The sequence below is a fragment of the Chlorocebus sabaeus genome, chromosome 2 (assembly GCF_047675955.1).
Source record: "Chlorocebus sabaeus isolate Y175 chromosome 2, mChlSab1.0.hap1, whole genome shotgun sequence".
NCBI classification, from domain to species: Eukaryota; Metazoa; Chordata; class Mammalia; order Primates; family Cercopithecidae; genus Chlorocebus; species Chlorocebus sabaeus.
Window position 1 is genome coordinate 61608813 of NC_132905.1, and position 27235 is coordinate 61636047.

Genomic DNA, 27235 nt, shown 5'->3' on the forward strand with positions numbered 1-27235 from the left:
TTTTCAGGTAACTCTACATGAAAAAGGAACCCTAATCTTAGGAGGAGGGTCCTCCCGAGGAATCCAAGTCCTCTCCAGCTGTCAGGGGCACAACTTATTTTAAATAACAGATGCTTTGGGAAAATTTTCCAAAACAATTTTTGTGACTGACGTAATATCTCAAAGCGTGCCAGGGAAGACTGCTATTAAAAGAAAGTCCATTGTGGGCCAGGGGCCGGGGCTCATGCCTGGAATCCTAGTACTTTGGGAGGCTGAGGTGGGCAGATCGCTTGAGCTCAGGAGTTTGTGACCAGCCTTGCAAAACAGTGAGACCCCCACCTCTTAAAAAAAAAATTAGCCAAGCATGGTGGTGCACACCTGTAGTCCCAGTTACTTGGAAGGCTGAGGTGAGAGGATCCCTTGAGCCCAGGAGGTGGAAGTTGCAGTGAGCTGAGATCACGCCACTGCACTCCAGCCTGGGCAACGGAGTGAGACCCTGTCTCCAAAAAAAAAAAAAAGCCCATTGTGAATAGTAACTCCCTATTCAAATTGAATTTCCATATGTTGGGTTCCACTTTCAGTTAGGGTGTGTGAGTGTGAGGGATGTATTTCAATAACCAACAAGAGTACTTGAAGATTCCTATGTGTGTGTCAGGTTTATAATGGAAATGCCAATACTCTTATAATGCTTTTTAAACAAAATACCAAACCCCTGCTCCAGCCACGGGCATTAGCTGACTGCCTCCAGCTGTGTGAGGCCCTGGACGGGGCCCTGGGCATCTGTGAGCACGATGGAGCGCCCTGGCGGGACGGCCCTCTGCTCTGCATGGCTTGTTGCATCCTCATGACACCAACGTGAAGCGGTTGGTGGTCCCATTGCACAGATGTGGAAATAAAGGCTCCAGTTCATGTACAGCAATGAATAATCCAGAAAATGCTCAATACCATAAAGCCCACATTCTAATGAGGAGATGAACCATAAGTCAGTAAATGAGTAAGTCCACACTGGGCTGGGCAGGGGATTGTGATGTAATTCCCAACCCTGGTCCCCATGTTAAAGGAATCTTAGGGACACGGTCCCTGCCCTTGGGGAGTGGCATTGTGTCCCATAGTGGGGACACTGGGCAGCATGGGGCAGTGTGAAATGGTGTGGGCCACTGACAGGGGAAGTACAGGTCATCATGTGCTGGGAAACTTAGGAAAGGCTGGAAATAGGAAGTGGAGTTTCAGCTACACCTTAAATTGCCATAGGTCCTTGCCCATCTCTTTTTGGAAATGCTGAGAAATGGAATTTTCTTGTCCCACTGCCTAGTTCTTTGGGCAGATTTTTTTTTTAATTTTCTTTTCCTCCTTCCTCTCTTCCCCTCTTCCCTCCTCCTTTCCGTCCTTCCTCACCTTCTTACCTCCTTCCTCCCCCTCCCTGCAGCCTTTTCATCCTGAAATTGAAGCATCAGCAGGAACCATAACTATGTGCGAAGAGCCATGTGCACATGGGTGTTAGGGCCACCATCCCCCCAAACCCCACACGGAGCTTTCTCCAGGTGCTTGTGTGGTCTGAGCATCAGCCGTGGTGGCTAGAACAAAGACAGGGGGAGGGTTGTTCTGTTTGTCTTCCCCGGGACACCTTGACTCCATCAGACCCACAGTCAGCAATAATCCAATGGCACCTAATCCTTCCAGTCCCACCCAGACCAAGGATCATTATACCCACTCCAAGGATTAGGAAATGGGCTTGGATTAAATGATATGTGCATTGTCTGTGGTTAGTGAGTGGCTGGACAGGGGCTGGACTTTGGACCCTGAGTTTTTAGTGATGACTCCAGGCTGCCAGCCAGTGGCTCACGAGGCTGGCAAGTATGTGTAATCACCCCTGTCCCAGAGGAAAAGGAAAACCACTGGAAATCTGGCATCTGCGTAGAAAGTGGACGTGCATGCAGGTCCATGTGCACGCATCGTCAGTCGGGTCCCAGGACCAGCAGCGGTTGCATCACTAGGATCTTGTCAGAAATGCAGATGCCCAGAGCGGGGGCAGGGCACACCAGCTCCAGCTAACACACCCTCTGGGGATTTCTGATGCCACTCAAGGTTGAGAAGTGCTGATTTGGGCCAAAAAAGAGAGCGTCTTCTACTTGAGGGATGAAGCTACAAAGACAAGAAGAGGTCTGCTCCCTCCCTTGGGTGTGAGGAGACCACCTGTCGCCAGTTACTCCCCAGTAGGACCCTTTGGCTCGAGAACGCAAGTGGTCTGTTTCTCGGCTCTGTGCTCTGGACTAGGCTACCTGAACCCAGACCCCAGCAGGACACTCGACCGGTGCCCTCGGGAGTGCAGCAGGCAGCGAGCATCTGGAAGAGTTGGGGGATGCACAGGGTCCTGGACAGTGAGGTGCTCGGGAGAGTGAGCGCGTCGGGCTAAGACCTGCAGTGTGGGTGTGAGGAGGGCACAGCGCCCCAGGCAGGGAGAAGCCACAGCAAAGTCCCCAGGGCAGGGAAGCTCACCAGACGTGGCCTGGCCAGCAGGGAGAGGCAGGTCACTGGGGCCTTGGTGGCCACTTTTTGAGCACCTTCTGCATGTGGTGAGGCACCTGGGGACACTGTGTTTGGGGCTTCGTTCTGATCTGTTGGACTCAGGCCACCTGTCAGTCCTGGAAAGACAGGGACACGTGGCTTATCTCACGGGCCACCCAGCCGCACCTGGGTGCTGTCCATCCTGGGGCTGGCCTGCCCCTCTCCACCTTCCTCAGCTCTGCCTTCCTGCTTGGTATAAAATGGTACAGGATGTCATGCTTGGCTAGGTGGTTGTGAGGGCCTGTTTGAAGTCGGGCAGTCACTCTCTCTGAGAGAAGTGTCCTGGTGCCCTGGCTGCTGTGGGAGCAGGTGAAGCAATGAGATGAATGCCAAGGCAAAGTGTCCAGCGTGGTTCCAGCCCTTCCTGCTTCGTCCTGGCTGGGGCCTTGGGCAGGTCACTGTGCCATTCAGAGGCATTTTCTCATCTACGCCTGGGCAGGCCGCTCTTCTGGGGGGCTCCGGGGTCAAATTTGGAGTGGAGCAAGTGTGTCAGGCAGAGCTTTTCAGATGTGAGAGTGGGTTCACATCTCCTGGGGCTTCTTATGAGGCTGGTTGGGACTCAGCAGGTCTGGGTGGGACTGACGGTTTGCATTTGTGACCAGCTCCTGGGGGGGATGGCGGGTGCAGACAATGTCGATCCTCAGCTGGGCATTCCCAGGCTTGTCATAGCTGCCCAGAGTCACTGGAGGTGACAGGCAGGCAGCGGTGTATGGGACTCTCTATGGAGGGATGATCTCCTGCTGATTATTCAGAAGCCAGAAGTCCATCACTTTCATGTGAAATCTCTTGATTTGTAAATATTGGACTGGATTCACACACACACGCCCACACACCCTGGTCAGGGTGCTTAGCACATCTGTATACTGGACTCAGCCTAGGGACCACGTTGGCAAATATCGGTTGTACCTGTGTTTTAATTTTCTCCCTGGCAGTTGTGTTGTTTTTCCATCTCCTTCAGGGTTTACATGTTCCTCTCGCCTGCCTGAATTGGCCTCACTATTCTTATCAACTGTTCTGTCTCCCCTGTCTGTAAGACCAAGCCTGATTCTTCCCTCCTCCCCTCTTCCCCCACTACTGGCAAAGCTTGCTTCCCTCCCACTTGTTGCATAGAGCAGTTCTCCACTGCCTGGTGAAGAATTGGACTGTTATCAGGTGACTTTGGAGGGTAGGATGGTGGGAGAGACTGTGGAGCCAATCTGCCTGTGTTGAATCCAGCTCCGCCTCTGTGTGACCTTGGGCAGGCAGGTTAACTTCTCAGGACCTCTGTTTTCCCATCCTTAATGGGAGATGCTGGTGGTGTGGGTGCTGTCTCTGTGGAGGCTCTTGCAGTAATTATTGTTTCAGCCCCAGGCTGCTCTTAACTTCCTAGGGTTTGCCTCCCCAGGGTAAATTCAGCTCCATTTCCCCGTTTGGACAAGTGTTATGAGCCTGCCACCACCGACCTTGTGTGTTTGGTCACTTTGCATGTTTCTTACGTTTGCATCTGTCTCCTGCACGCACGACAGGGGTTTCGAATCTGCCCTGGCATTTCCCTCAGTGCTCAGCATGGTGCTTGATCAGGATTGGCACCCAGGACTGGTTGGGTTAAACCATCTCAGGGTTGTATGCTCCTTCTCTTTGCTCCTAAGAGACTACCCAACACCCAGCAAAACATTGTGGAGTTAATGCTGCACTTGGCATGGCCACAGTGAACAGAGGTTAATGTGCCCACTCCCCCAACACACACAGAGATGTCAGGTTCCTTGTGTAAATTCAGGTCTGCCACTGAGCCCCTTCTTAGTTTGTCTTCTTGTTTTTATTTTCTTCCATTTTGGGGCCATTTCTTCTCTTTTATTTTTCTGTTAATAGTAGTTCAAAGAACTTTCCTGTGTCTGTTGCTAGTATTAATAATTTTTTCCTGGCATCTGTCTTCATTTATTACATTTTTTGAGGTGTAATTTGCAAACAGGATACAGGGGTGACCCTGAGAGACTAGGTGGGCAGGTGCTGCTGCCCCCAAAGTCAAATCACGGGGCTCATGTCCCTGCATACGCGGGGACCCACCGATGGGCCAGTGAGTGAAGAGAGCTGGCTTAAGGGTTGTCAGAAGGGGCTCAGCTTTGGAATCTAATGAGTAGTGACCAGCCTGCTGGCAGAGGAGCCCGTGCTGCTAATCCTCAGTCTCACAGTGTGCCGGTATGCCGCAGAGCTGACTGTTTCTGCCAAAGGGTCATGTGTGGAAGCTTGGGTAATGGAGAGGGAGGGAGCTGAGCCTTCTGCAAAACTAGGAGGACATTTCCCCATCATGAGCCACTCTTGGAACAAGGCTGGTTTACTGGGTACTGGTGGAACATGTGGGGGAGTTGGGTCCTCATCCCTTCTTGCACCTTTAACCTTGGGGGCAAGACATCACTGGGCAGATGGGAACTGCAGGAGCCAAGCCCTGAAACAGGAACAACCTGTCTGTGCTGAGTGTTCTTTCCAACAGCTCAGGCTGCACTGCCCAGCCCTGGCTGCACATCAGAACCAACCATGGTGTCTTTGAGGCTTTGAAGGCCCAGGGCCCATTGGGTAGGGTCTCTAGGGGTGGCCCAGGAGATGCCAATATGCAGCCAGGGTTGGGTCCATTGTGAAGCAACCACTTCAGAATATTTGCAGGACATCACCTTATACCTCTGAGATCATGTTTGTTCACCGTTCTCCTTGCAAGGGGGTAGAAACATCATCACTGATGAGAACAGGGTCCCTGTCAGTGGGAGAAGAGAGAGCCACAGCAAACTAGACCCCCACTCCAATCCCTCACCCTGGCCGAATTCTCACTCCAAAAGCACCAAGTGTAACATCTGTAAACTCTCTTTTTGTACAGTCAACTGCTTGGACCAGCATGTTCGGAAGTCCCCCGAGAGCGTTGCGTTGATCTGGGAGCGCGATGAGCCTGGAACGGAAGTGAGGATCACCTACAGGTACTGTGTGCCCTCGAATGTTCAAGGTGCAAGGGAGGCACCCAGCCCGGTCCTGTGTACTGAGTCTGGCTGTCAGGGAGGGGCTGTGTGAGTCTCAAGGAGTGCATTTTGGCTTTGCAAATGCTCTCTTATCCAGGAAAAGTAAACGTGAACGCAAGCAGAATGAAACACAGTAAAAGCTGATCTAGCCTGCCTGGCCACACTCTCAGTGCCTTGTGAGGGTGGGACAATAAATAAAATCATCTTTAGAAGAGTTATTTTGTTTTTAAGCTGATCTTTTTAGTCTCTGATTCCTTAAGCAGATTCTATGTGCCCAGCATGTTTCAGATGCTGTGTGCGTTGGGGGGTTTGCACTGGTCTTCCCCAAGCTGCTTCCTGTAGGAGCTGCTGTGTCGGTGCAGCACCTTTGTTCTCCATGCAAACCCCCTTTGCCTGAGGCTTACTTTACCCTTACAGAGATGCCTCAGGCCCACTGTGCCCCTAAACTGTGAGTTCCTAAGTCCCCATCACACACAATCATCCAGCGTGATTACTCTCCTGGGGGCAGCTCCAGGGTCGTCTTGTCCAATTACTTAGCAGGTCTTCACTGGGTGCCTTCGTGTTGATATGGGCTGGGGTATGTTGCAGTAACAAACAATCCCCAAGCACATGGCAGAGCTTGGCTGGGTGGCCACTGTGAGCTGAATAGTCTGGAAGGCCTCTTGGAGGAGGCAATGTTTCAGCTGAGGTCTTATGGGCCAAGAGGAGCAGTCCTGAGGAGACAGGGGCAGACCTGGTCCAGGGGTCCCAGAAGTAGAGGGAAGGTGCACGTGGCTGGGACACGGGAGCGAGGGAACGTGGAGGAGGAGCATTCCGACAGGCAGGTCCACACTGGGCAGCCTGAGAGCAGTAGTCACTGCCCTGCCACTCGGGTGACCTGGGGGCGAAGGGGCACTTGTAGTTTCCTGTTTGTTTCTTGAACTCCAATTTTATCACAGACCAAATTCACCAAACCTGCTAAAACTGCACTCACGCCCTTTGCTGACCCGTCTCCCCAGCGGTCAGACTTACAGCCTATATAGCATGCATTTCTTATCTCTAGTCCCTGGTTGCAGATGCCATGTGGCCCACAGGCCAGCAGCATTCTGCTGCCCGGGAGCTTTGGGCCCCAGTGGACAACTGAGCGGCCCCCTAGGTGGCCCCTGCACACTGGAGTGCAGGGGCTCTGAAGACCCAAGCTGCTGCAGACGCCCCTCACCATGGTGGGCCCAGCTCCATTTGCCTGCGAATAAACCCCCTTCTGAGAAGGAACTTGAGGCTGCTGCCCCAGCAGTTGTTCTTCAGTAAAAGATGAAATTCTTCTGTTGGGGATCAGGGGCTAAGGAGCTGCACCTGGAGGTCCGGCAGGGCGGGCCCAGCCATGGCACTCCCCGAAAGGCCAGTTTCCCTCCATCAGTCTCTCAGGTGTGCCTGAACCCTGGGGCCAGCTGGCCGTGTGTGATGCCCCCTCGGCTGGACGCTACCCGTGGGTGCACTGAGTGCATGCTAAGCAGCGGTTCGGTCTGTGAGTGGGGCTGGAGCCCTGTGGAGATGTGTGGTTAAACATAAACCACATGAGAATTCTCAGGACTGCAGCCAGCCTATGAAAACTAAGGACAGCTTCAGGCCCATGGCACTGAAATGGCCCTGGCAAAGTACTTATTACTCTGTCTCCAAAAATAAACAGGGGCCGGTCACAGTGGCTCACGCCTGTAAACCCAGCACTTTGGGACGGTGAGGTGGGCGGATCACTTGAGGTCAGGAGTTTGAGACCAACTTGGCCAACATGGTGAAACCCTGTCTGTACTAAAAATACCAAAATTAGTTGGGTGTGGTGATGTGCGCCTATAGTCCCAGCTACTTGGGAGGCTGAAGCAGGAGAAACGTTTGAACCCAGGAGGTGGATGTTGCAGTGAGCCAAGATTGTGCCACTGCACTCCATCCTGGGTGACAGAGCCAGACTACATCTCAAAAAATAAATAAATAAATAAAAATAAAAAAATAAAAATAAACGGACTTCTTCCAAAATGGTTTTGCAGACTTTAGCCAGGCTTAATACGAGGTGACCATTTCTGTTTACTGTTTGAGTGAAAAGTGTTACCTGTAATTGCAGCTAGTATTTGAGGGATGTGAGTTCCTTACTGTCCTGGTCATGCTAAGTTTCTGATGTGAGGTGTTCTTCTTCCTTTCTCTGAGGGAAGCCCCCAGACATTGGTGCTAGTTGTCCTCCCAGCAGACATATCACTGCCACTGAACACAGTGCTTTCCTGCCCACGGGCCTCGTGCCACAGCACTTAAGGTGCCTAGGAGGGTTGCAGGCCTCCTCGGCTGGAAGATCAATGTACAGACTAGCAGCCTGGGCCTGTTAAAGAAACCCCTTGGGGCTGGTAGAGATTGGGATGCTGGTGGCAATGCAGGAAGCTTGCAGGCAGTGAGGAAGTCTGTGTGTTACAATCCCAGGTGACCTGGCAAAGGAAACCTCCCGACTCTGACCCCCACTGTGACCTTAGGCACAGGTGACGCTGGGTCAACACAGGCAGATGCAGCCCTGGGACGGGTGCCCATGGCCTTTACCCTGCAAGTGCAGGATTTGCAGTCCCTGCTTCCCCAGGTCCTCAGGGGTACAGGGTCTGCAGAAAGAGGCACGTTCTAGCTCTAGTTCAGTACCATCTTGCTGCTGGCCTGTGCCCTTGTGTGGCTCCCTAATCTCCCCGGGTGTGACTTTCCCATCTGTACACCCAGGGTAATTGTCACAATGGAGATGACTGTAAAGTAGGCACAGGGAGATGACAGCTTGAACGCACTAGCAAGTAAGAATAGCCGTGATGATGATGTAGCTGCTATTTATTGAGTACTCACTGGATTCCAGAGCTGTTTTCAGCATTGTAACTGGGCAGCGACGTTGGGCCTCATGCTGGCTGGCTGCAGGGCTCGGGAAGGAGGAGCCCCTTCCCTGCTGCGGTTTTACCCTGCTTCCTCCTTCATAATTGCAGCACTCACTTCCCACTGGGAGGTGAAGGGCTCAGCCTGGGACATCTGCACCCATCTCCCAGGGCAGTCTGCCACACAATTCCAGGTCCCAGCTCCACTTCCAGCCTTCCTCTGCCCAGAGCTAGCTGAGGCAGCCCTTCTCCCCTGGTGAAGCAGCAGGCTGAAAGCCCAGAGCAGAACAGTGCCTGCCAGAGGCTGTGGGCCTGGTGGCCCTGAGGCTGTGGGGCCAGGCAGCACTCTGGGAGGGCAGCAGCTCTTTTTGGCTGTTTACCTGCACTTCTCCAGCAGGTGCCCATTTTATTTTATTTTTATTTATTTCTTTTTGAGACAGGGGCTCAAAAATGTCACCCAGGCTGGAGTGTAGTGGTGCTGTCACAACTCACTGTAGCCTCGAGCTCCTGGGCTCAAGTGATTCTCCTGCCTCAGCCTCCCAGTAGCTGGGACTACAGGTGTGTGCCACCAAGCCTGGCTAAGCTTTTTATGTTTTGTAGAGATGGGATCTCGCTATGCTGCCCAGGTGGGTCTGGAACTCCTAGGTTGGAGTGATCTGCCCACCATGGCCTCCCAAGTACTGGGATTCCAGGCGTGAGCCAACGCACCCGGCCGGTGCCTGTTTTAGAAGACTGTCCTTCACACTGTAGTTCGCATGGACAGGTTCTAGTGACCCTGAGGGGTGGCCATGTGGAGAAATGCAAATTCCTCTCTTTCGGGAAAGCGGTGGCCCAGGTAGATGAATGAGGCTTTGAGATGGCTGCTGCCTAGCTGGTGTGTTTCTCCCTAACTGGAGCCTGGAGTCTGGGGTCTAGGGTCTGGGCCAGGAATTTCCAGGCTAGGGCTGGATTCCAGGTGCAGGAAGCAGCCTGAGGCCCTGTGCAGGTTCAGATCTTCTCAGCCAGCAGGGTGTGCCCCCACACAGAGGAGAGACTGGACTGTGGGTGCCAGGCTGGGGGTGCCTGCAGAGGCTCCAAATCAGTGAACCTCTTCTCTGAGGGTCTCTGTAGGGGGGTGTGAACTTGAACTTGAACTTAAATGAGAGCATCTTAAGCCAGAGGACCAGGTTTTAGCTCTGGCTTGTCCTATGGCCTCAGACCCATCCCTCTGGGTTTTAGTGTCCTCATCTGTAAAAGGAGGGATTTGATGGCCCCAGTGTTCCAGCCCTGGCAGGCGTGCATGAAACACGGAGGGGCAGAACTGGGCCCCGAGTCTGCAAGGAAGCACAGTCACTGTGTGCCACTCCGGGAGCTGTTGCCCCGTGGAAACTCCCACTGGTAGGGGTAATTTCTGTGACTGTTATTTCCCGGCCTTTTCATTGGGCAGGGTCCTGCACAGTGAGAAACCCCTCACCAGAGGAGCAGAGGGAATGTCAGGCCTCCCCCAACCCCAGCTGCCTCAGAGTCCCAGGGGATTGAGGGAAGGCTTTCTCCGTGGGCGTGCTGGGCTGGGCATGGGGCTTTACTGCGAATCTGTGCAGCCTGGTACCTGACACGGAGGCCCGCAGGGCTGTGCAAGACAGGGCCTGTCCGTTCACCCTAGGGAGAGGGAGCTGCCACACACTACAGCTGAGGTGGGGCGGGGACTGAGCCTGGGGCCACCTCTCTGAGAGGCTTGTTTCTGTTGTCCGCCCTGGATATCTTCAAACACAGCTATTTAGGGGGGTCACAGAAGTGGCTGGTCCCTTGAGGGTAGCAGGAAGCAGGAAGTCCTGTCACAGACACTTAGTTGGAGAAGGCTTTGTGGAGGGTTGAGTTTTGAGAGGCAGAGGAAGGGGAAGTGTGATGAGGGCAGGAGTGGGGGACTGGTGAGGACATGGCAGGGGGAGGGGCCAAGGTCTGGGAGCTGGTGGAGGCGGGAGGCTGTGCCCTGCCTGCCTTGACCCTGGCAGGGGGAGGGGCCGGAGCCCTGGACCTGGTGGAGGCAGGAGGCTGTGCTCTATCCACCTTGACCCTGGCTGTGGACCCAGAGCCTGTAGCTCCACCTCTCCCACCCTTGGTTTGCGCATTTGCAAAATACAGTCACACTTCTCCTCCACCGGGCTGCTGGGGGTGGAGAGGGACACGTGGGATGAAAACCAGAGGGGTGTCTGGAAGATGAGGGCCCGTTGCAGCCGCAGGTTGGGGCCAGGTGAAGGAAGGCCAGCAGAGGGTTTCAGATTTGAAGAAGGGCAAGACATGGGTGGCCCCGTGGCTGCTGGGGCTGAGAGTGGGTGGGTGGTGATTTCAGGGGTGATGGTACTCAGTGGGACTTTGCCTGGGAGGACACGTGCATCAGCTAAAATGTGCCCCTTCCCTATGTCCCTAGTGGGTGACCCTTGCCCTTTGCTCTTCTGCTGACCCCCCAAGTTAATTACCCTAATGAGCACACTCCCTTATGAAAACATCAGGGCAGCTGGGGGAGGATCCTAACTCATGGGAAGTTGTGGGGGAACAGCCTCGCTGACCCGTGTGTGACACAGCTGCTGTCATGGAAGGCAAACTCGGTGTGGTCTGTGGGGCTCCCAGGACAGGTGAGATGTGGAGTCCCGGCCTAGCTGCCCCACCTGAGAGGAGGGTGCCCAGGCAGCCTCTGAGACTCGGGCTGGGACGCTTGGTCTGGAATCTGCATGCTAGAGCCAGAATCCAGACAGGAACCCATGTTACTTGGGATGGGCTGTTTTTAAAGCAGCATCCACCTTTCCTCCAGCCCCGGGCTGCAGCTGCTGCCACTGGAATATTTGGAGTCTTCCTATGCACGCTGTCTGTGCTCCCTTACGTTCTCCTGGGTGCTGAGGTCTTGGCACTTCGTAGTTTAGAAAGGCCCCATCTTCAGACTGCAGTGCAGTAACCCACACTGAGGGAGTTTATCTTTATGTCCACACGCGAGCAAATGCCTGTGGTGGAACTGAATCCTGGCTTTTGTGACCCCCTGCTACCACACAGGCTGGATCCCGGCTTCTGTGACCCCCTGCTACCACGCAGGCTGGATCCCGGCTTCTGTGACCCCCCTGCTACCACGCAGGCTGGATCCCAGCTTCTGTGACCCCCCTGCTACCATGCAGGCTGGATCCCGGCTTCTGTGACCCCCCTGCTACCACGCAGGCTGGATCCTGGCTTTTGTGACCCCTCTGCTACCACGCAGGCTGGATCCCGGCTTCTGTGACCCCCCCTGCTACCACGCAGGCTGGATCCTGGCTTTTGTGACCCCCCGCTACCACGCAGGCTGGATCCCGGCTTCTGTGACCCCCCTGCTACCATGCAGGGCCTGTTGGGATTGGCCCAGTTCTGGGAAGGGGCGGAACAGCTGGCAGAGGGGAAGGGTGGGAGCTAGTGGGTAATGGTGAGGAGGTGGGGAGGGACGTGGGCTGGTGGGAGCACAGCCTCCCTAGGGGGAGGGTCACGCCTGGAGATGAGTCTGTGAGGACCAGGACACAGCTTTGTGGCTCCTGTTTTGCGTTTTCCCTCCTATTTCTGCAGGCACTAGGCAGGGGGTAAGTGACTCGCAGCTTTGCTATGGGCTGCACTGTGGGGTCCCTCAGTCCTGCCCATGCCCAGTCCCCACCAGCACAGTGTGGGCAGCACAGGGGCCAGTGGATGAAACTTTCTCACCTGTCCAGAACTGCAGCTCAGCTCAGTTCACCCCCATCCCTTCCCCATGGAGGGGCTACACCTTCATTCCCAAGTTCCTGCCTTTGACACTGCCTCCTTCCCTGCTAGGCAGACACAGAGTGAAGGTGTCACCGTGGGTTAGATGTGGGGTCCAGTGCACGGAATGGAAACCAAAGCCCATTCAGTAGTGAGCGTGCCCCTGTGGCAGGGTGCCCAGTGCAGCCCCGGGTGGGGTACGACAGTGGGGTGAGGATGGACTAGACCTCCCAGCTGGCCCAGGAACCCCTAACTCCTGGCAACAGGCCTGCACACAAGGCCTTGGATGGATGGGGCACCAGCCCTCCATCCTCCTCAAGTCACCTGGTATCTCCTCAGTGTCCAATCTGGCCTTGCCACCCTTACACTGCCTCTGTGGGTCTGACCTTGGGCAGGAGCTAACACCAAGGATCTCAGTTCATATTGATGTTTGCCTGGGACCCTGATTTTTAAAGCTGGGGACTCTGGTATCCACAGAGCTTTAGGAACTTGGGAGTTCATGCAGCTGAAAAGGTCCCCCAGCTCTGACTGTGGTGGATGTACTGAGGAGTCTATAGTCCCATCAGAAGTGGAGTTCAGGTCTGAATGGGACCCCTGGGCTCTGCAGCTGAGGCTTCTGGCCCTCCACACACCTCTAAATAAACATCGTCCTGGTGTGCGCAGGCTGAACTCTGCTGCATACAGACAGGATGCCCTGTTGCTGGCCAGGGCCACGTCTTCCAGGTTTCTGGGGCCTCAGAGGACCAGTAGACACTCATCAGGCACTGACACCAGCTGGGGTTTAGGGGGCTCATGCCAGAGGACTCCAGGACCCCTTGTGTAGGGTTCAGAGACTGAGGGTCGGCTGCTAGAGGAGGTAGGATCAAAGGCTGTGGAGTTACTGGTGCCAGGACAGGAGGTGGTGGCACGGTGCTGCTGGCCTCTTGCAACAGGGGCCTCCCCTGTCATTCTTTCTCCTGACCCTCCCTGTGGCTGTCTTGACCTCATCTGAACATTGTGACAGTAGGGGGTCAGGATGGGTGGGGACTTGACAATTTCCCATCAACAAATCCAGTCTAGTTCCCCTGAGAAGCCTGGAGAGAGGTTTCAGGGCCGCTTGCAGATATGGTGAATGTGTCTGCCCCCTGTTCGGGCTAGCACAGTCCCACTCTCCCTGCTGCTTCTGCGTGGATGAAGCCTTTAGGGGAACGGACTCGACCAAGGGAGACAGGCCATGTGGACAGGGACTTCAGAAGTGGTCACGTGGGATCTTCTCAGACATGAATGTCTTCAGGAATTCCTCATGGTCTCCAAACATGCCAGGGAAATTGCCAGGCAGCTTTAACAACTGTGTCACTCTGGCTGGAATTTACAGCAGTGATTTCCAGCTGCAGGCCATGCCTCAGAGTCCCCTAGGGAGGGTTTCTAGTGAGACAGTACCCAGGCTTTGCTTGGGCCATTCTGAGTTTCTGGGAAGGTCATGGGAATCTGTATTTGAAAATGCATCCCTGGGAATGCCGCAGCAATGGCTTGTCAGAAATCTGTCAGGATTCAGTTGTAGAAAAGGGAAGTCACGGCTGTTCTTTTAAGTGGAAAGGGGGTTTAGGCAGGGTGCTTCCAAATCCTGGGGAGGTAGGAAGAGCAGCCTCTGGGGGGACCTTCAGCCTCGACCTCTGGCACAATCAGAAGGGCCTCCAGAGACCTCACTGGCACTGCTGAGTTTCCAAACATACTCCTGCAGCTTGGGTCCAGGACTCAGGAAACCACCATTGCTGCCGGTTCACCTGTGTCTCGGCACCCTCACAATGAGCGGGACTGCCCCAGGAAACCCAGCATCCTCTAGCTGCTCTGCGCAGCAGCAAAGCAGCAGCACGCCTTGCAGGCACTCCCATGCACAGCTATCTGATGCTGATTCACAGGCAGAACCTCGGGAGCAAGGGGGACTCTGGTGGACGATGCCAGGCTGGCGTGGATGTGGAGGGAGAAGACGCTGTGGTGACCACAGGCAATTCTAGGCCAGCGGGTGGGTTGTGGAACCTGACTGGGCTGATACCTGGACTCCACAGCCCACTGTTAGGACAGAAGGATCCCACCTGTACCTTCTCAGATCCCAGGCCACTCAAATGGAGCCTGGCAGTCCTTCCTCCTCATGCAGGTGACCAAACCCTCAAAGTCACTCCAGTGTGCAAAGGCCTTTGGCCACACAGCTGTTCAAAATCTGCTGTAACTAACAGGCTCTGGTCTTTACCCTGATGTATTCATTCTACCCATGGTGGCCCATCTCATGTGGATTCCCTGCAGGCCAGCCCGTTTTCAACAAGAACAGTCTTCTATCTTCACATTAGAAACCCATTAGTTTTTTTGACTTCACAACTAAATTGTGGGACAGTTTTCCAGGCTAACATTTAGTATGGTTTCTGGCATGTTTTCCCGGTGCAAATGGGGCCACTTTTGTGGAAGGGCTCCCTTCCCAATAGGGTATTCAGCCTGGTGCAGATTCCAGCATCCCTGGGGTAGTGCCTTTGAACAGGGATGAGCTGCAAGGCCATGTGAGGTGGCCTGGGGACAAGGGCTGCCATGGAGAGAGTGTGGGTGTGCTCTCAGCCCTTGGCCTTATGCCCGGGAGTACGGTGCCCTCTGTGGAAGCCCAGCCCCAAGCTTATGCAGACCCTCCATGTCATCTTAAACCCAGGATCAGAGGGACTGTGGTCTTAAGGTCGCAAGGGGTGGACTAAAAAAAGCTGCATGCTTTTGCTCCTCCCCTTCCTTCCAAATTAAGTTTATTTTTATTTTTATTTTTACTTTTTTTGAGACAGAGTCTTGCTCTGTTGCCCAGGCTGGAGTACAGTGGCGCAATCTCGGCTCACTGCAAGCTCCGCCTCCCAGGTTCACGCCATTCTCCTGCCTCAGCCTCCCAAGTAGCTGGGACTACAGGCACCTGCCACCATGCCCAGCTAATTTTTTGTACTTTTAACAGAGACGGGCTTTCACTGTGTTAGCCAGGATGGTCTTGATCTCCTGACCTCGTGATCCGCCCGCCTTGGCCTCCCAAAGTGCTGGGATTACAGGCGTGAGCCACCGCGCCTGGCCAAATTACTTATCATTAAATGAATAATCATTAAATAGAAGGGTTTATCAGCAATTACTTATCATTAAATGAATAATCATTAAATAAAAGGAATGAAATCATAAATTATTAACAATTATTGTTTTATAAAGGGGAAAATTAGTTCCAGTGAACTTTAAGGGTGGCCTGGGGTGGGGCATCTGGGCAGCTTCTGAGGTGTTGCTGCAAAGAAAGAGGAGGAGGCTGCCCCTGGGGCTGGGTGGTTTGGGCACTCGGGCTGCAGGCTCCCAGGCTGGGGCTTGTGTCGAACGGGCTCCGCAGAGTAGTTGTGTGTGCATATCTTCCCAACGCCTTGTCCAATCAGTCCTATCAGGAGATGAAAATCAGTGGTGGAAATATTTGGCACAGTGATCACTGGCAAATGTTGTAAGTCAGGGCTTCTTTTGCTGAGAAACTGGTTGTTATCAAGCACAGCACTGGGGAGCAGGAGCCTCCTGTTCTTTGTAGGAGTTTGATGCGTCTCTAGGCTGCTGCTAAGAAGCAGGGAAAGTCGCTGGGCCCGAGGCAGGTATGCCAAGCGGCTGTGCTCTCTGGATTTCCACTTGTGTGGCTGTGTCTGCGAACTTCCCCTCCAGGGCTTATTCTCCTCTAGGTGTTAATCTGGAATGTTCTGTGGACTCCCAGGAAGGCCTGATAAATAGAAGGACCCCCAACCTGCGTCCAGGCTCTGCAGCATTCTGTGTGAAGTTGGCTGCCCTGTGTTGTGCTGTGTCTGTGGCAGCTGAATGGGCTCTGGTAGAGCCATTCAGAGAGACGGAACAGAGGGCATGTGGGGCGTGCAAACCTGGAGTGGGACCTGCAAAATCTCCTGTGGTTTTTTTTTCAACCACAGGGGAAAGTGAATGTTTACAGAATGTTAAAACCTACATCCCTTTCCAAATTCCACTAGGGAAAGGACTCACTTCTGTGGCTTTCTCCCAGGAGGTAAACAAGTCTGTCCAGCCAGGGGTGAATGTTCTGCCAGGGAACCAGCTATTCTCAGGGCTGGCTTCCAGGACCCGAGTCCCCTAGTGTGCTCTTGTCCTGGGCTGCCAGCCTGCAGGAGCCTCCCAAGTTCTTCAGGCATTGACACCTGATTCCTGCAGTCATGTGAGCTGGGCTTTGTATCTGGAAAGAGAACTTCCTTTCCAGAAAGACTTGGGCCAAAAGCCAAGTGCTGAGGTTGAAGGGAAAACCAGGCGTTAACAGGAATGAGGACAGAGCTTCTCTGGAGTCTGGCCTGGTACTTCCATCCTACAGGGTTTCTTAGAAGCTGACTGCATGCTGGGCTGTGGTCAGAGGAGAAAAGAAAAACTAAGGATGTGGGATTTGACCTGACTGTGCCTGGGGGGGTGTGCCCTGGGCAGATGACCCTGAGCGAGGAGCCAGATACTGAATGATGAAGGAAAACACCGTTCCACACCCACCCTCAGCCCTGTCCTCCATTCTGGTGATGAGAAGAAAGGCTCGGTTGAACCCCCATGAGTGTGAGGGCTTTGGGCACTTTTCTTGCTAACTTTCCCTTTTGAACAGAGGATCAGCCTCAGGTTCAGAGCCTTTGGTTCATTCTTAGAATAAATTTGTATTAAAAAAGTAAATTAACTCAAGAAAAATGTTAGATGAATAATTATAGCATTCTCAGATGGCAAATCTTTTGAAGTTTGGGAGCCTTTGCAATAGGAGTGGTTCTAATACTGAGGAGCTAGCTGACAGCAAGGCCCCTGGAGCTGGGCCTGGGTTTGAATCCAGCCCTGACTCCTTCAGCTGAATAGCCTTGAGAAAGCGGCTCAACTTCTCTGTGCCTCAATTTCCTCATCAGGAAAGTGAAGAAGGGAATGGGAGCTCAGAGCCCATGGGCTTTTGTGAGAGTTAAGTGAGTTCTCCATGGGAACCTGCTCCATGGGAGCAGCCCCGGGTACAGGATACTTGCTTGAGAGCTGTTCTGTCCTCATTCCATAGGATGGGGCTGTGAACTGGGGGTGGGGTGAGGGCAGGTGGGAGGAGAGGCAGGGGAGGGAACACCCCCCGAATGGTGAAGAGGTAGGAGACCATGGGCCTGGAGAGGAGGTTTCCTGTGCTCATAGCGGCAGGCAAACATGGCTGGAGAAGCTTGGGTAGCCAGCAGGGGAGCAGTGACAGGATGACATATTCGCTCAACAAATGTTTATTGAGTACCTTATATGAGCTAGGTGGATGCTGGGAAGAAGGCAATAAGCAAAACCCAAATCTCTACCCAAGCAGACCTTGTACTTGATGGACAACAAAGAAGTCTGTTAGCTAGTGTTTATTTCATGAATACTGAGTGCCAGAATAATTGTAAGCAGTAAGCAATCATGCATTCTCAATTTTTCTTTCTCTTTCTCTTTCCCTCTCTCTCTCTCCCTCCCTCTCTCTCTCTCTCTCTTTTTTCTTTTCTTTTTTTTTTTTTTTTTTGACAGAGTCTAGCTCTGTCACCCAGGCTGCAGTGCAGTGGTGGGATCTCAGCTCACTGCAACCTTCACCTCCCGGGTTCAAGCGATTTTCCTGCCTCAGCCTCCCAAGTAGCTGGGATTCAGACGTGCAGTACCACGCCCAGCTAATTTCTGTATTTTTAGTAGATACAGGGTTTTGCTATGGTTGGCCAGACTGGTCTTGAACTCCTGACCTCAAGTGATCTGCCTGCCTCAGCCTCCCAAAGTGCTGGGATTACAGGTATGAGCCACTATGCCCAGCCTCAATTTGTTTATTTCTTAAACACGACAGCACACACAGGACTTACTTACCCTGGGCCCTCATCAGAAAATGTCTAGGAGAAAAAGATACTTTCAATATTAACCGTGACGAAGCTAGCTCTGATTGAAAGATAGATGAAAAAATAAATACCAGTGCATTTCTTCTTCTCTTTTCTCTGAACTCTGTTTCCAGCTGTTTCCTGTTTTGGACTAATTTTAAATTCTGAGGGGGGGGGGTGGGGGGTAGTGGTGCATTTGTATCGTCTGAGTTCAGGCAGTTATCATGTTGGTCACAATTACTTGCCGTCAGATTATATCTTTAGCATTGATAAAAGTTATTCCCAGTTGATGTTAAGAGTTGAAAATAAGTCTTCTACCTTCCCCAAGGCCAGTCAGCATTTTCCTAGCGTTAAGTACCAGGAACACAAGACCAAATTTGTGTTTTTCTGCACATCATTTGCATACATCCACACCAAAAGCTTGACCCGGCAGAGTCTACATTGCAGACAAACTTAAATATTCTGCTCAGTACCTGAACAACAAGTGTTATATTTCTTCTTGGACTTAAAAGTAAAACTCTAACTCATTTTAGTGACTTAGAAAGCTGCACATCCCTGTGCTTTGGAGACCTGCTAGGGTGCTACAAAAGAGGATCCTGCAGGTAGTGAGGAAGCCACTGTTTCCTGCAACTGTAGCCCAAGGCATCAGTCACTGAGTGGCTGCCTTATCTTTCTGATACAGAAACAGTAACATTTCGGTTTGTGGAAGTCTGAGAAATTATGAATATCCAAAAACGTGCTTTCAAATAGTTGCTGAGTACTTGGAATGGTAGGATCACTTACTTGAACAACATTTATTTTTCGATGATTTGAAGACCTAGGTTTGCTGACCATATTTTCCAGTAATATGTGTCTGGAGGATATTGCTAATGAAAAATGAGAGTTTAAACTTAAAAATCCAGGCTTCAAAAATTGACTGGGTGTGGTGGCTCATGCCTGTAATTCCAGCATTTTGGGAGGCCAAGGCTGGTGGATCACTTGAGGTCAGGAGTTCCGGACCAGCCTGGCCAACATGGTGAAACCCGTCTCTACTAAAAATACAAAAATTAGCTGGGTGTGGTGGTGCACGCCTGTAGTCCCAGCTACTCAGGAGGCTGAGGCAGGAGAATCCCTTGAACCTGGGAGGTGGAGGTTGCAGTGAGCGGAGATGGCACCACTGCACTCCAGCCTGGGTGATAGAGCGAGACTCCATCTCAAAAAAAAAAAAAAAAAAAAAAAAAAAAAAAAAAAAAAAAAAGTCATCTGGAGAGATGGGGAGAAATTGAGATAGAATTAGATTGGGATAAATGGAAAGCCTACTTTAAAAAAACACAAAACATTTCCATGGCCATAATATGAGAAAGCCCTAGTTAAAGGGCATCTGTTACATGTATTAGGAGTTGGGAGGGTGCAGGTTAGTGATCTCATGTTGAATTTGAGCCACCTGTCAGGTATTTTAAAAATCCATATGGTCGGCCTGGCGCAGTGGCTTGTGCCTGTAATCCCAGCACTTTGGGAGGCCGAGGTGGGTGGATCACCTGAGGTGGGGAGTTCGAGACCAGACCAGCCTGATCAACATGGAGAAACCACATCTGTATTAAAAATACAAAATTAGCCGGGTGTGGTGGTGCGTTCCTGTAATCCCAACTACTCGGGAGGCTGAGGTGGGAGAATCGTTTGAACCTGGGAGGTGGAGGTTGCGGTGAGCTGAGATCGAGCCATTGCACTCCAGCCTGGGCAAAAAGAGCGAAACTCCACCTCAGAAAAATAAAAAAAAATAAAAAATAAAAACATGGTTAAATATAGAATTGAAGTCAAGGGTCTGGGTACCCACATTCAGCTCTGGGCAGGCAGCATGAGAATGTGGGGGTTCACTTGGAAGTCTGGGGGTATCTACCGAGACTGAGTGCCGTCATGGAGGGCTGGACCAGAGAACCTGGGGGAGGAAAAGCTTCCAAGAGGATGAGGGGTGGGGAATATTCAGGAATTTGAAAGGCTGTCATTGAGAAATTAGATTTATTCTGGGAAGCTTTAAAGGTCTGAGGTAGGACTAAGGGGTAGAGTTTGAAGAGTTGCAAATTTTGGTCCAATTTTTGGTAGACTGTTTCCCTACCAAAGTGACAGAGAAGTGGCCCCATGAGGTGAGCTCTGGCAGTGTGATGTTTAAGCAGAGGCTGGGCTGTTGTGGGCCAAAATGTGGCTACCAGATTTCAGAACCCCAAGGAGGCTGCACCGCCTGACGTCCAAGGATCCTTTCCACTTCAAGGATCCTTTCCACTTCTCTGCCAAGGTATTTCTCTTAGCAGAGAAAATAGGAAGGGAGAGAGCTCTGAGATTTACCTGGATCAAATCCTTTATCAGAAGCCTCTCCTCTGGACTCAGCAGCAAGAGTGTGGGACTCACCAGACCCTGCTTCAGCTCTTGGACCCATGTTGAGACCTCAGTCTTCCAGGGAAACCTTGTCTCTAGACCCTCCCTGGAGGCTGTCGTTTAGCTCCAATGACTGGGTGATGTCTGCCCCTATAGGGAAAATCCACTCTTCTTTCTGCCCCAGTCCTCCTCTCAACAGCTAATCTACCCAGAAAGCGCTCCCTGCTGCCCTTCCCTGCCACCCCCAGTGGCTATACCACCAAGCTGAGCTGCTCAGTGCCCTGCACACCTTCACACGTGCCGTCATTTCCCCATCAGAGCTGTGCTCCTGGAGGACACTTTCCCTGTCAATTTCTTTCTCCGATGCAAACACCCCACTCACTCCCAAGGTACCTAGAATGGGATTTTTAACATCTTAGGAATTCACTGAAGTGAGTTAGCTGATTTTTGTCATTTTAGAAAACGATTTCACACAAAGATTTCTGAGAGTTTCCATCTGACGGGAAAGACGATTCCTACTGAATGTCTGACAGACTTCCAAGTCGGTCTTGCTTCTTATTAATACTTGTGACAGCTGCACAAGGTGGAGGGTGCTTGCTGTTTCTCAGATGGTCACATGGCAGCTCAGAAAGATAAGCTCCCATGCTTAGGCAGCTACTACAGAAAGCTACCCCAGGCCTTTCTGTTGGGACAGTCTGGTGTCCTTTCTTGGCTTCAGATTGCTGCCCTCCGTCTGCAGAACAGGGACTGAATTTCATCACCATTTACTGTTGAGCATACATTCAAGCCTTCATCTCTCGTAGCAGTGAGGCTTAAGCTCTCAGAGCTATGAAAACGGAATCTGGCCGAGGATGCTGAATGACTCTTCCCTGCTGTTGACCATGGCTCCCTCTTCAGCCGGTCACAGGCCACCCCAGCCTCCTCCCCGGAGTAGCAGGAGTGTTGCTGAGCCCTAAATACTGTAGAGCTTGGTGCTGGGGGTTTTCCTGGGGAGTGTTCTGTCTTTTATCACAAACCTTGGCAAGGGTGGGTGGGGCGCCACTGAATGGCGCCTTTGTCCTCCTTCTGAAAGCCCGAAGGAAAAACGATGAAATCCCACAGAAGAGGCTGCTGGAGCCAGGCTGGGCAGGCGTGCTGGCTGCGGGGAGAACTGCGGACTGGTTCTCATGTGGTCCCCTCCGCAGATGGCCTTGGGAAGAAACAAAGGCCTCCTTGAGGCCCCTGCCTGTGATGCGGAGAGCTCATTTTCATTCTGCTGTGGTTTCCCGGGTGGCCTCGTCGAGCTTCACTGTTCTCGGGAGCCCTTTCCTTGACTACCCTTTGAACAGAGGAGAGCTATGCAAACACTTTGCGAGGGGCCTTGCAAGCCCGAGGAGGGTCTGCTTTCTGGGCCTCTGCAGAGGGCGGGGGGTGCGGGCTGGTGGCCTGCCCCGCCCAGAGAGAAGGGGCCTTAGCTTCCCCTCATTCTTCCTTATGTGTTAGCTCTTTTTATTGCAAATAATTAATTAACGTCCGTACAGCAAGAGTGGGAAAGTGGTTAATGCAATTGGCAGGTCCAGACTCAGAGGGATGAGGAGGCCCGGAAAGGAAAGACAACCTTGGGATCGCTTCCACTTCCTCCACTTCCCGCTGCATGGTGGGCAAGTGGGCAGCTCTCCCGTGCTCCAGGTTTTCCCGGAGTTGAGTATGGTTGACTCTGACTGGACCAGGTTGGGTCACGTGTCAGCCCTGAACCAATCAGCTTGCCCAGAGAGATGCTGCACCCTGATTGGCGGGTAAACCTGGTGCTAGGCCCCAGAGTGGCCAGAGAGGAAGGGCCCGCACACCGCGTAGAGGTAGGCGACGTGGGGGACGACGTGGGGGCCGGGCAGGTGCCCAGTGCTTTCCCTTCCCCTCGTCCATGGTCCCCTAGCTTGAGGAGAAAGCAGGGTGCTTGCTCTACCTGCCGGTGCTGTCTTGGGGCAGCAGGGAGATGTGGCTGCCCTGCCTGCGGCCCTCACTCCTGACTCACTGTGGCTTTGCAGAGCTGAGGTCCACCCTCTGGGCCTGGGGTCCTGTCCGCTGAGGGCATTGTTTGGTGCCCCTCGACTGTGTTAATTCAAAAATCTGGGACCTGTCGCTTCTCGACTAAATGTCTTATGAGATCAGTCTTTCTTTTGGAGGCAAACATTTTCAGAAGTTTTGGAACCATGATGATCTATGCCTCAGACACTTGTGGTCCCTGAGAAGCTGCTGCTGGAAAAAGGGGTCCCCATCCAGATCCCAGGAGAAGGTTCTTGGATCTTGCCAGGAAGAAAATCCAAGGCGAGTGGCTGAGCTCAGTGAAAAGAAATAGTTTATTGAAAGCTTCTCAGTTACAAAGTAGGGCCTCCTCAGCAAGAGGAGGAATGCCTCTGTTTTGTTTATTTCTTATATAGGGGTCTTATCTATGTAAAAGCAAAGCTATGTCTCCCTCCGGGTAGGCTGACAAAGTGACATTTATTACTTTGTTGATTGAAAGAAAGCTATCCTTGGCATTTTAGTGCATAAGTACATCAAAGCATGCCTATAATCATCTTAAAAGCGTATGTTATGCAATATTGGGGCATCTGGACATTCTGTTGTTGCAAGAGTTTGCCTTTGCAGGTATTAAGCTGCTTCCTCAGCTGTAAACATCTTAGGACTGTGGGTCGTGACTGGCAAAGAATGTGCCTTGCTAGTTTTAAGGTGGAATTGATTCTAAAATGCTCCCCTACGCTCCTGTTCCCCTAACAAAACCCTGCCATAAGTGGACTTAAGGATAGCCTTGTCACCCTAGCAATGCGGCAGTGAATCTCTGCCAATAGCAATCTACAAATGTTAAAAACTTTTCTTTTTCTGGAAAAGTACTTTCCATGCATTAAGTATTCAAGTGCCTGTTATCCTGGCACTGGGCTGGGTGTATATGACATAACATTTGCAGTATTGCTCCACCCCCGAACTGCTCTGTGTTTTGGCCCTCCTCAATCTCTGATGGCTTTCTCTTCCTTGTGCTGCAGGGAACTGCTGGAGACAACGTGCCGTCTGGCCAACACGCTGAAGAGGCATGGAGTCCGCCGTGGGGACTGTGTTGCCATCTACATGCCCGTGTCCCCACTGGCTGTGGCAGCAATGCTGGCCTGTGCCAGGATCGGAGCTGTCCACACAGTCATCTTTGCTGGCTTCAGTGCGGCGTCCTTGGCTGGGAGGATCAATGATGGTGAGGAGGTGGGCGTGGGGACGGAGGAATCCTGGAGTTCCCTGATCCTTGTTCCTGGGGGCCTGGCCATCAGTGTAGAGACCATCAGAGTGCAGACATTAATAAAATGTCACACAGACAAATGACAGATCCTACTAGGGACAGACACATGGCCGAATGAGAATTTGTTCTGTGGGCTGAGATCTGAGTGTATTGAATTTAGCCAGATGAAAAAGGGAGAGTTCCAGGTGGAGGGAACAGCAGAGGCACAGGCTGAGTGGAGGAGGAGCGCAGCATGAGGGCCTAGTGGAGGTGGTTGTAGTGCAGCAGGAAGGAAGTGTGGAGGTGGGATGAGGCTGGAGACAAACAGAGAAGGTCCCGCAGGTCAACAACTGGAAGCCTTCTATCCTGAGGAGCGAAGGGGTGGACCATCTTTGGGGATCTGGAGTCAGGTGAAGGGGGTCTTTCTGTCTGCATGTGGGTCAGTGTGTTTTGGACACTGTGCAGAACAATAACTTCCTTGTTTTGCTGTTGTCAAAGGACTGAGTGTCTGAATGGTAGTCCATGCAGTCTGATCTCTGCTCCCTGCTGTCTCCTGGAGGGAGTCCCCTGAGCTGGTTTTGCAAGGCAGGTGCCAGGTTCTAGGGGCCATTGAGAACTCTTGCGTCTCATAGAAAATAGAACTAGTGGGTAGGGTTCTCAGACCCCTGTTGACCTCCCTCTGTGTCAAAGTCTGGGAAGCCCTTCCACTTCCTTTCAGGGTTTCCTCCCCCACGTTCAAGGGTGATGCTGCCACTTGTTTCTCTTTTTCTTCCTCTCTCTAGAACTCTGTAATACAAACTGTGTACCAGGCACTGTTCTAAGCACTCTACAAAGGTTATGTCTTTAATTTACCTTAGTCTTCATAGGTATTTTATGCAATAACACTATTATTATTCCCCTCCCCTAAAATTACTGTTGTAACCATCTTAAAGTGTACAAGTCAGTCACATTAAGTGCATTCACAGTGTTATGCAGTCATCATCACTAATACCTGAAGTTTTTCATCACTCAAAATGTACACTTTACACCCATTAAGCAGACATTCTTTATTCATCCATGTTGTGGCATGTGTATTTCATTTTTTAAATAGGTGAGTAATATCCATTCATTAATTGATGGCCATTTGGGTTGTTTCTATTTTTTGGCTATTGTGAATAGAGCTATTATGGATGTTCATGTATAGGAACACCTGCTTTTAATTTTGGGGTTATGTACCTATGAGTGGGCTTGCTGACTCATGTGGTAATTCCATGTTTAACTTATCAAAGAACTGCAAAACTGTTGTGCTAAGGAGATGCACCATTTTACATTTCCACCAATAGTATATGTGGGCTCCAGTTTCTCTGCATCTTGTTTTTCACTTAAAAAAATTATAGCTGTCGTGGTGAGAATGAAGTAATATCTCATTGTGGTTTTGATTTGCATTTCCCTAATGACTAATAATATTGAACATCTTTTACGCACCTGTTGTCCATTTGTATGTTTTCATTGGAAAAAGTCTACTTAAGCTGTTTGCCCATATTTTAATTGCTTGTTTGTCTTTTTGTTGTTGAGTATGTAAGTTACTTATATATTATGAATATTAGACCTCTATCAGACATATGATTTGCAAATATTCTCCCATTCTGTGGGTTGTCTTTTCACTTTCTCAGTAGTAAACTTTGGTGCATAAAAGTTCTAAATTTTAATGAAGTCTAATTTATCGATTTTTTATTTTGCTGCCTGTGTCTTTGCTGTATTATTTGAGAAAACATAGCTAAATCCAATGCTGTGAAGATTTTTTCCTATGTTTTCTTTTTCTTTCTTTTTTTTTTTTTTTTTTTTTTTTTGAGATGGAGTCTTGCTCTGTCGCCAGGCTGGAGTGCAGTGGCATGATCTCAGCTCACTGCAACCTCCACCTCCTGGGTTCAAGTGATTCTTCTGCCTCAGCCTCCCGAGTAGCTGGGATTACAGGTGCGTGCCACTGCACCCAGCTAACTTTTGTAGTTTTAGTAGAGACGGGGTTTCATCATGTTGGCCAGGATGGTCTCGATCTCTTAACCTCGTGATCCACCCGCCTCGGCCTCCCTGTTCATATGTTTTCTTCAAAGAGTTTAAGTTTTACCTTTTTACATTTAGGTCTTTACTTTTGAGCTGATTTTTGCACAGGATGTGAGGTAAGCGTCCAGTTTCATTCTTTGTCCTGTGGCTATCCATTGGTCCCAGTGCTGTTTGTTGAAGAGGCTATTCTTTTCCCTGTTAAGTGGACTTGGTACTCTTGTTGAAAATAATTTGACCATATATGGAAGGGATTATTTCTGGGCTCTTTATTCTATTCCATTTATCCATATGATTATCTATCTATTGTTATCTCAGTACCAAACTGTTTTGGTATTGTAGCTTTGTAAGTTTTGAAACCAGGAAGTGTGAGTCTCCCAACTTTGTTCTTTTTTTTTTTTTCAAGATCATTTTGGCTCTTCTGGGTTTCTTGTATTTTCATAAGAATTTTAGGATTAGCTTTTCCATTTCTACAAAAAAGATGTTGGGATTTTAACTGCATTCAATCTGTAGAAAAATTGGAGGGTATTGCCATGTCAACAATATTAATCCACAAACATGGAGTATCTTTCCATTTACTTAGGTATTTTAAAATTTCTTTCAGCAGTATTTTGTAGTATTCAGTGTCCAAGTCTTGCATATCCTAGGCTAAATTTATTCCTAAGTATTTTATTCTTTTATGAATTTTTATAAATGGAATTGTTTTCCTAATTTCCTTTATGTATTGTTCATTGCTAATATATAGAGATACAGCTAATTTTTGCATAGTGATCTTGTATCTTGCAAATTTACTGATTTATTAGCTCTAATAAAGAGTTTTTTGTGGATTCATTAGGATTTATACATATTAGATCATGTCATCTGTGACTAGAGATAGTTTTACTTTTTCCTTTCCAATTTGGATGTCTTTTATTTCTTTTTTTTTTTTTTTTTTTTTTTTTTTTTGGCCTAATCACTCTGGCAACAGCTTCTTTTATAATGTTGAATTGCAGTGGTAAAAAGTGGGCATCCTTGTTTTGTTCCTGATCTTAGGGGGAAGGCTTCAGCCTTTTACCATTAATATGATGTTAACTGTGGGTTTTCAGATGCCCTTTATCAATTAAGTTCCCTTCTATTCCTGGTTTTAAGTTTTTGATCATCTAAGGGTATTGGATTTTGTCAAAAGCTTGTTCTGTGTCAATTGAGATGTGTTTTTTCCTTCATTGGAGTAGTGTGATGTGTTACAGTGATTGATTGCTGCATGTTGAACCACTTTTCTTAGGGTAAGTCCTGATTGGTCATGGTGTATTCTGTTAATATGCTGCTGGGTACAGTTTGCTAGCATTTGGTGGAAGAGTTTTGCATCATTGTTTATGTGAGATATTTGTCTATAGTTTTCTTTTTTTGTAGTAATCTTTGTCTGGCTTTAGTATCAGGGCAATACTGGCCTCATAAAATGAATTTGAAAGCATCTCCTTCTCTTCAGTTTTTTGGAAGAGTTTGAGAAGGATTGGTTGCTAATTCTTTAAATATTTGATAGACTTCACCAGTGAAGTCATTTGGTTCTGGTCTTTTCTTTGTTGGGAGGTTACTATTCTCTTTCTAAAGATGAGTAAACTGAGACGCAGAGAGTTTAAGTGACTTATCTAAGGTCACATACCTAGT

The 27235-nt window shown here is 50.5% G+C and overlaps 1 protein-coding gene across 3 annotated transcripts in view; it reads left to right on the plus strand.

The window, feature by feature from the left end:
* The window catches only part of LOC119622619 (acetyl-coenzyme A synthetase 2-like, mitochondrial), a 53417-nt gene that overhangs the window by 5236 nt on the left and 20946 nt on the right, over positions 1–27235 (plus strand). For 2 of the 3 annotated variants that reach the window (XM_073008681.1, XM_073008679.1), the window contains exons 2-3: positions 5390–5486; positions 23334–23533. In XM_073008681.1, the coding sequence (XP_072864782.1) occupies positions 5390–5486; positions 23334–23533 (297 nt within the window). Of the gene's footprint in view, positions 1–5389; positions 5487–21870; positions 21957–23333; positions 23534–27235 lie in introns of those variants that run through there. The other variant, XM_073008682.1, reaches the window with a different exon arrangement.